Raw genomic sequence first — 9,300 nt, 5'->3', positions numbered from 1 at the left:
GCATAACCTCATCATTGTCTGAGTTAACAATAGCACATTTAGTTAGTCCAGGAAGATTAGAGCGAAACGAAGAGCGGGCACCTTGGCCATGAGGATCACACGCCCAGTCGAGTTTCCAAGGTTTATGTGCGCAGGCCGCCCCAGGAGCATCGACTGCCGACGCACACGACAACACTGAAAAATACTACACCTGAATTTGACTGCCACGGCTAGGGTCAATTCACCCTGCAGAAGCTCTGTGTCTGGGCTGGCTGGTAAGCTGGGTACTAATCGGTTGACATTATGCATAAGCTTAAAACTAGATCAATCAGTGACTTAATTAGCTAGCGTGAATTCCAAAATCACGGTTATCAAATCTTTCCATGTTAAACCTGGCTACTTTGTTGTATACACTGTAATCTTATGTCGTTCATAAAAAACAGAGGATTCGTTTCTCAGAAAAGTCAGAGAAAACTTCAAGCCAAATCAACATGACATCACGCTGACACAATGCTTCCAGTCAGCACTACCAGCTGAGTTAAGAAAAAAAGGCACTGCTAACTGGATATCAAGAGAAAACCAGAAAGGCTAATTCGTAGGGACAGAACGTACAAGAAAAAGATTATCCCCAGCTCACTTCATTACAACATTGTTAACAGGAAAGTGGCAACAGAGAGAAATACTACAATGGTATGATTCGTCCCAAGCTTCTCCTTGCTGATGCTCACCCTCTTGCCTCAAATCACAGTAGATGGCAGACCAGATTTCGTCCCAGGATTCAGGCTCCTGATTCAGATTGCCCATGTGCTTCTGAAATTCCTGAAAGCTTAACGTAGCGTCCAGCGCACTCTGTTGTCAATACAAAATCAGAGGATTTGCTCTTGGCAAGCAGAGAGCAAAACTAGCATGAAAGCACACCGGCACTTGATATTTTAGCCAGAGCCAGAGTTTCTAGTTTCGTATCCAAAGGGGACCAGAAAGGTCAAACCAAAATCGGCGAAGCATTTGAGGCACGATGATGTTGCAAAGAATTGCGTCAACTGAAAATAGATGGACCTACTGAGGAGAATGAATGAAAAAGTTGATCTGCTTTTTACTACCATTCTTCATTGGCGGAGTGCTACAGATGCTTAAGGGGAAAAAAGGACGTGGGATCACTATACATTCCCTCTTCACTATATACATTCTTGCTACAAAGAGAAATGCGTGTATGATTTATCTCAGGCTTCTCCCTTGCTTACTCCCCTCAAGGAAAAATATATCTGGGACTGTGGTGCATGTCAGACCACATTTCTTTACAGGACCTGTGCTCCTGATTCAAATTGGCCTTCTGTACTTCTGAAATTCCTGAAAGCTTAGCATAGAGAGATTGCAAACAAGTGCTCATGTGCAAACAATTCTTAAAATCCTCATGAACTTCGGACAGAGACACTTCCCACAAACTTATCAAAGCAGCAAGCTAACAATTGAGCACATGCTAAAATAACAACTCCTATTCATTGCCATGAGGGAACTGTAGAGTTCTGGGAATGGGTTTCATTTTACGAGAGTGGTCGGCATCAACAGTGTAGTTTTCAAAGCTTTTAACACCATGCCACTAGGTTGTTTGACTTCATTTTTAAGAACAAAAGGAAACAAGAGTAGCCAACAATTTTTTCCTTTCATTACATCCCAAGAGCAGGTATCTAGTGAAATTACCTCATCATGATCTGGAATTACTCTCCTCACGTAATTATAATCCTCACTGGCCATTGGCCAAAGTATTTTCCTATCTACTTTATATCTGTGGAGAGCTTATCTGGAGCTTGGTATGGTAATTCAGAGAATGAGCAAATCTGAAATCTAGATTGTAAAGCTAAATAAGAGTTCAACTCCAGTACAAAGAAGTCTTCACATTCCAGTCATTGGAAAAAGTAGTGTCCAGGGGATGTGGGAGTGAATATGGTAGGAGCTAGGATCCTACCTGGTCTAGGGTGTAGGTTGTACGGGAAAGGGGAGGGTTGACGGAGATGCGATCGCGGCTGCCGGCGGCGGGGCGCCGTGGCGCGATGAGGAAGAGGCGGCGGCGGTGCAAGAGGCGGCTAGGGTTAGGTCTCCCGGCTCCCTTCGGGAAGCCGAGCAAATAAGGATTACTTCTTGCTTAATTAGATTGATACATCTCCTCTCCTTATATAGAGAGGTTTACTTGACTCCTAAGCAAACGATCCTAATAACGATAAGATAATTGGGCTAAGCCCCTAATAATGATAAGATAACTTGGGCCCCAACCCACTGGGCTAAGCCCCTAATATGCCGGTCATAACACTTCTCCCCGCCTGCACAAACAGCTCGTCCTCGAGCTGTAAGGTGGGGAAGTGCTTGCTGAACTCCTCGAGGTGATCAACCAGCGTCAAACACCTTCGCAACAGCTGGGGCGGCCAGGTCGGCGGCGACGGCGTCCTCCGGAATGTAGTCTGCAGCCTCCAGGTAGAAGAGTCGCGGGGAGACGTGGTCGGGCGTGTAGGGCTCGTCGCAGTTGAAGCACAACCCTTGGCGGCGACGCTCGACTAGCTCGGCCGAGGTGAGCCGGCAGAACGAGCGCGCCGCGGTCGCGGCGAGGGGTGCCGCGGAAGCCTGAGCAGGCCGACCCTGCGCGGGAACATCCGGCCAGGGTAGCGACCCAGCGACCGGGGATGGTGATTCCTGCTGGATGGCCACCGCGCGGCGCTCGAACGCGCGGGCGTAGTACATGGCCGTCTGGAGATCCTGGGGTCCCTGAAGCTCCACGTCCACGCGGATGTGATCCGAAAGTCCACCGACAAAGAGGTCGGCCCGCTGCTGCGCCGTCACGCCCGACGCGTGGCATGCCAGGGCCTGGAAACGGTCGGCGAAGTCCTGAACCGTGGAGGTGAAGGGAAGGCGGCCTAGCTCTGCCAGGCGGCTCCCACGGATCGGTGGCCCAAAACGAAGGAGGCAGAGCTCGCGGAAGCGCTCCCAAGGGGGCATGCTGCCCTCGTCCTGCTCTAGGGCGTAGTACCAGGTCTGTGCCGCGCCGCGGAGGTGGTAAGAGGCGAGCCAGGTACGCTCCGAAGCGAGGGTGTGCTGCCCGCGAAAGAACTGCTCGCATTGGTTGAGCCAGTTGAGGGGGTCCTCCGTGCCGTCATAAGTGGCGAAGTCCAATTTGGCAAACTGCGGCGGTGTCTGAGTCGGAGAGCCGTGGCGGACTGGCTCGGAGGTGCGAAGCAGCGAGGATTGGGGCGCCCGGTCAGCATGGCCGCGGCCTTGGAGTGCCCCGCCGAGCCGGAGGGATCACCGAACTGCAGAGTGGGTGCCGGCGGGTCGCCAGCCGATGTGTAGATGGGTGGCGGCGATGATCCGGCCAGCCAGGCCGGTATTGGGGACGGTGACGGCGGGAAGCGCACTTGCTGGATCGGTACGCCTCCCTGCGTGGGTGACCCGGGCCCCGTGCTGGGCGGGGGCGGGGCCGGCAGCTGCGGCGGTACGGACCCGGCTGGCGTGGGGGTGCAGCGAGGGTCGGGGCCGGCCACTGTGGCCATTGAGGCGCGGCAGCGGGCGGCGGTGAGGCCCGCAACTGGGGCTGCGGCTGCCCGGACCCGGGAGGCGTCGGGGGCGCATCGAGGGCCGGGGCCGGCCATTGTGGCCATTGAGGCGCAGCAGCGGGCGGCGGTGGGGCCGGCAGCTAGGGCTGCGGCTGCCCGGACCCGAGAGGCGTCAGGGGCGTGGCGATCGCCGGAGCCCGCCACTGCGGCCAGTGGGGGGCGACGGCGGGCGGCGGCTGACCAGGCCAGTGGTGGTGTAGAGGCCCGACCGGCGTCGTGGTGGCCGCGTACCAAGGCAGGGCGGCTGGCCCGGTCGCGGCGGCCGGCTGCAAGGGCGGCGGCCGCCCGTAGGGCCCAACCAGGTAGAGACGTATGCCCTGGACGGCGGTGACGAGGTCGTTGAGGACCCCGGTCATCTCCGCCGGCGAGTAGATGGCGACGGGCGGTGCGGTGGAGGGCGGCGGCGTCTGGCCGGTGAAGGCGCCGGCGGTGGAGTTCAGCGGCGCGGTGGGGAGAGCCAGCGGCGCGATGGTGATGGGCAGCGGCGGGTTGGGTGGTGGTGCAGACATGATCGGAACCGAGCTACCTGATACCAAATTGGTAGGAGCTAGGATCCTACCTGGTCTAGGGTGTAGGTTGTACGGGAAAGGGGAGGGTTGACGGAGATGCGATCGCGGCTGCCGGCGGCGGGGCGCCGTGGCGCGATGAGGAAGAGGCGGCGGCGGTGCAAGAGGTGGCTAGGGTTTGGTCTCCCGGCTCCCTTCGGGAAGCCGAGCAAATAATGATTGCTTCTTGCTTGATTAGATTGATACATCTCCTCTCCTTATATAGAGAGGTTTACTTGACTCCTAAGCAAACGATCCTAATAACGATAAGATAATTGGGCTAAGCCCCTAATAATGATAAGATAACTTGGGCCACAACCCACTGGGCTAAGCCCCTAATATGCCGGTCATAACAGAATAGATTCACGCAAAAAAACAGATTGAGACGCCTATGCAATGCAAGATGATCTCAGGATGCAACTGATGTTCAAGCTATCAATATTGCATAGGTAGTAGTTGGATTAGCCATTCTGCATTCTGCACATGAAAATGGAAGCACTTCTGACTATTTCTTCCTGCTTGAGGATGAAACTTTGATCTTTGAATGGCGGCCCTCACTCTTTTTCTTTATTTCTTTTTTGACTTTTGTGAGAGAGCCATCAGTATTGACGAATATAGCTCTTCATAATGATGAAATTTGCAGGGTGAATGATAACAAAGCGCTTTTAAGTCTTCTTTAACTTGATCGAGTGTGCTTATGGAATAATCAACTACTGTGGGATAGCGAGGGATGGGCTACATAGGTAGGTAGGTATGGTGTGAATACATGGAGGAAATGGTTTATTTTCTGGGATTTGTATATGTACACCGGCAAAGTTTGTAATATCCTGACGAAGGAATGCAATGCCGAGTGTTGAAGAGGCAAGCAAACATAAAGTTACGCAAAAAGAATGACTGGCTTTCAAAGACTTCAGACTAGAGGAACATCGAATTTAACAATACGCACTAAATATTCAGATTGCAATAATCAAAGGCTAATGAAATCTGCTGTTTTTGGCATTGGTGAGACAGAAAAATACTCCGGATCAAGAAGAGAATAAAATCACCTTCACCACACATAACTCAGGAGGTTCTAGGAATAAAAATTAGCAAGCTCGAGTCTTTTTGTTCAATCAATGTTCATCAATTACCTAGTAACAAGTGTTCTCTACCTTTACGACCATACGTATCAGCTGAAAACTCTCTTGTGTTATTTAATTCAGCATGGCAATGAATTCAGAGATTATGAGAGTGCTCAAAAGCTAGACTGCCAACTTATCAAGAAAGCAGGAAGTTCTCTAACCTAGGTCTCATGAGGCAATAAGAGTTCGCCAATTGCACATTGAATGCAACCTATCATAGCTAAAGCAGTCATGAATTTCAGGAGGGGTTTGCTCACCTTCCATGGGCAGAAGGAGTTATACCTTCCCAAACATGTGCAACAGGTCACATCTATCAAGAACCCAAGAACCATAATTTCGTCAGAAAGCTTGGAACTGAACACGATTATACACAAGTTATCTTTTAGTCCTGTATACGGATGCAAAGAGAGAACATTAGTCATACCAGTTAATAACAACAGGAGGGAATTGGCTGCACACAAGCACTAATATGATTGAGGTGCATTCTTTTCTTGTAAAGTTCCTGCATTCATTAAATTTCATTAAGCAACAATAGTTATGACAGAATCCAAGAACATCTGGCATTGGCATCAGTCTAGCATTGAATTGAAAACACTGCAGACCTTAATTTCAGTACAAAGTCAGTGGATATCATTTGTTCCACCATTATGCTGGTGTGATCTTTTGGCCACCACAGCAGAAAATACCAAGTACACCACCAAGTCTTCATGAGCGCTGACCGAAATGTAAATGCAAAGTAACTATAAACAACCAGAATGAGCATAAGAACACCTGTACAGCAAACAAATAATATTGAGTACATCATAAATTTTAGGGGGCGGGGCGGGGGGCTTTGAAATGGATTTATGGATTTACATATAGGACGAAGATATCACACAAGACTCTCATGGCCACCATATGGAGAGAATTTTGCAAGGCTAAAAGAACGTACAACTCCAAGATGGAGCCCTGCATAGTAAATAGAAGGGCTGGACTGATGGACGCGCGCTCCTGCGACCTCGATGGCGACGCGCCGCCCGCCGCCCTGGCGCTGACGCTCGAGCCTCTGGCCGGCCTCCCCCTGGCCGCCGGCGCGGCTGCGCTGCCCTCCGTCGCCCCTGCTCCTCTGGCCGGGTCCCCGAGGCCTCCGCTTCCCCAGGCCGTCGCCGCCCCCGCCATGGCTGTGGCGCCGCCGCGCTGGGCCGATTTGGCTGAGGACGATGACGCCGCTGCCGGCCGCCCCATCGTCCGGCGCGACCCGCCGGCTCGCAGAGCGGCGCCTCGGCCGAGGATGGTGGCCTCGTCGCGGCACGGCTGTCCGTCTTCCCCTTCGGCTCGCCGGCCCCCCCATGTCCCCCTTCTGCCGACCCCGCGAAAAAGGGCCACCCTTGGGTCCAGGACCGCTCGCCGCCGCCGCGCTCCGGCGTGGGGCGTCGCGGGGCGGTCTGACCTGGGCAGTGCTCAGCGCTCTTGACGCCCCGCCGCGGGCGCCGTCCGGCCCGCCGCTTCCTCGCCGTCGGCTGCCTCATCGGTGGTCGGCCGTCGATCCCCCTTCCGCCCGTTCATCGCAGCGTTTGGATCCTCGTCGCTCCGATTCTCCCCCAGCCAGTCCCTCCGCCGCCCTTGGCTCGCCGTTGCCCCTACGCTGACGCCGGCGCCGGCTGCGGCGGTGGCCGCAGCTTCGGGGGAAACCCTAGGTGCTGTCGCCCCGCCCCGCTGACTGGGCCGCACCGCTGTGGGCCTCGGGGCGCCTGGGCCTGGCGCTGGGCCTCCAACTGGTGCGGCTGCGCTTACGGGCCAGCCCATTTTGGCGCGATCCTGGGCTGGGCCGTCCTGCCCGGCTATTCGGCCTATTTGGGCACCGGCTGGATTCCCCAGGCACCCCATCTCGCCCCCTCCCGTCTCTGTTCGAACCCTAACCCGCGCCCCATCTCCTCCTGGCGCCGGCGCCGTCCCCCTCCCCTCCACGCCGTCGCCCCCCGCCGACATGACCCGGCACTGGCATGACGCGGCCCCGCGGCCCAAGCGCCGCGCTGATGAGCGCCAGCCCGACGACGCCCGCTTGGACGACCGGCGCGACCCTTCCCGCCCCTCCCTCGACGCTCTTCGGCACGAGGCCGACCTCCACCGGCAACTCTCTGGCCGCGGAGACCGTCGGTCGCCTCCCCGCGAGGCTCGCCGGTCCCCCTCTCGCCGCTCGCCCGGCCGGTCGGACCTTCGGGGACGGTCCCGGTCGCCGCCTCCCGCCTCTGAGTGGCGCGACCAGCGCCGCCGTTCGCCCTCCCCGGTTCGCAGGAGGGAGTCCAGCCGCTCCCCTGCGCGCACCGGTCGCCCCCGGTCCTCTGACCGCTCCCAGGCCGCGGCCCTGCAAGGCCCTCCGCCCCCCGCTGCCCAGCCTCGCCGTTACCAGCCCCCGCGTGGGAACCGAGCTTCCCCCCCCCCCCCCCCCCCCCCGCGGGCAATGGCGCTGGCCGGGGCTGGCCGGGCGGCAAGCGCAAGAAGAAGCGGGGCTTGGGGCGTGCCAATGTCGCGGCTCCGGCCATTGGATCTGCTCGGGACCCGGCGGCATCCACCACGACCGCGCTTCTCCCTGATGACCGCATCTCCGACCTCGTCAAGTGCTTCAACTGCGGCCTCTCCGACCACTCCCAGGTGGCTTGTACTCGACCCCAGGGCTGCTACCTCTGCTCGGATCCTGACCACCCAGCGATCCTTTGCCCCGACCGCCCGGTGCCAGAGGAGTTGGTAATGTACGGGCATGGGATTGAGGGCCTCAGCTTCTTCCACGTTGAGGTGCCTGACATCCCCTCCCCCTCACCATCGCTCCTGGCGCTTGTCACCGTGAAGGATGGGGTCGCCTCGCCGGAGATGTTAGAGGCCGAGCTCAACCATCTCTACCACTGCTCCTGGGATTGGCAGGTCACCATGCTGCCTGGAGGGCAGTTCTCGGTCGTGTTCCCCGACGCTGTCAGCCACGGCTACGGCACCCGCAGCAGAGACATCACTCTAGCTCTCCACAGCCTAGTGGTGGACATCTCTGTGCCGGTGCGGGACCCCCTGGCGGTGGCTGTCTTGGACACTGCTTGGATCCTCATCGGTGGCCTGCCCGACATCGCTCGTTCGGAGCGGGTTATTCGGAGCATGTCCCGCATCCTCGGCAAGGTGGTGGTCGTGGACGAGTTGTCCCTCGGCAAGGAGGAGGAGGTTCGCGTCAAGGTCAAATGCCTCGACTCATTCAAGCTTCGCGCCACGATCCGGGTGTTCTTCAACGATCAGGGTTTTGACCTCCGCATCTCCCCCGAGCCGCCCAACCACATTGGCCGCCCCCGCATCCCCAACGACAGCTTCTTGGGGGAAGAGCCAGACGGGGATCGTGCGGGGGATCGTCGCAGCGACCGCGACCCCCATCACGGACACTGTTCCGGTTCGGAGGAGGACGACGATGACTCCGAGGACAGTCCTCCTCACGACCAGCCCCCCGCTCCTGCTGCTAGGAGTGGCGGTGGGACCGGTCGCACCCGCTCCTCGGCCGTTTCGCCGCCCCCGACGACGGCCTCGACGCTTCGGGCGCCAGCCTTCAGGTCTTCCCCGCTTCATCTCGCTCCCCCGTCGGTCCGCTCCTTGATGTCTTCACCACCCTCTCCGCCGGGGCCGTCCCGGACCCGCCCAGCTCAGCCGCGCCCATGCTTCCCGCTCCTGTGGTGGAGTCCCCGGGGGCGGTCGTGGCCGCCCTGGACCCGCCCCCCTCGGACCCTGCCGATGGTGATGCCGCGCTGGAGATGACGCTGCTTTCCCCCCCGCTGCTTGCGGCAGCCAGGCCGCAGACGGGGGCGGAGGTCCAGCCTTCCGTCGCCGATCTGACTCCGGCTCCTCTGGCTCTCCCAGCCACCGAGGGGCCTCGGTGCCCGACGCACCCTGGTCCGTCTCTGGTGCTCCTGGACTCCACTGCCGTGGGACTGCAGGTGGCGGTGACCACCCCGGTGGCCGCCCCCGCTCCACCCCCCCCCCGGACCGCGGCCTACTCCAGGCGGGCCAGGTCGACCTCGTCTCCGGTGACCTCCTCCCGCCGCAGTGCTC

At 57.9% G+C, this 9,300-nt stretch overlaps 1 protein-coding gene across 1 annotated transcript; it reads right to left on the bottom strand.

The window, feature by feature from the left end:
• Positions 1-638: 638 nt before the first annotated feature.
• On the bottom strand, positions 639-3,396 carry LOC141042096 (uncharacterized). The gene has a single exon (XM_073509632.1). It carries the CDS (start codon positions 2,962-2,964, stop codon positions 2,359-2,361), a length of 606 nt encoding a protein of 201 aa, XP_073365733.1. The 5' UTR covers positions 2,965-3,396; the 3' UTR covers positions 639-2,358.
• Between the last annotated feature and the right edge of the window lie 5,904 nt (positions 3,397-9,300).

The sequence above is a fragment of the Aegilops tauschii genome, chromosome 2 (genome assembly GCF_002575655.3).
Source record: "Aegilops tauschii subsp. strangulata cultivar AL8/78 chromosome 2, Aet v6.0, whole genome shotgun sequence".
Lineage (NCBI taxonomy): Eukaryota > Viridiplantae > Streptophyta > Magnoliopsida > Poales > Poaceae > Aegilops > Aegilops tauschii.
This window is presented reverse-complemented; position numbering and strand designations above follow the sequence as displayed.

What these genes read in the sequence shown, in the direction of transcription:
- LOC141042096 (XM_073509632.1), bottom strand. Translation starts at nt 2,964, where the DNA reads ATGCCCCCTTGGGAGCGCTTCCGCGAGCTCTGCCTCCTTCGTTTTGGG.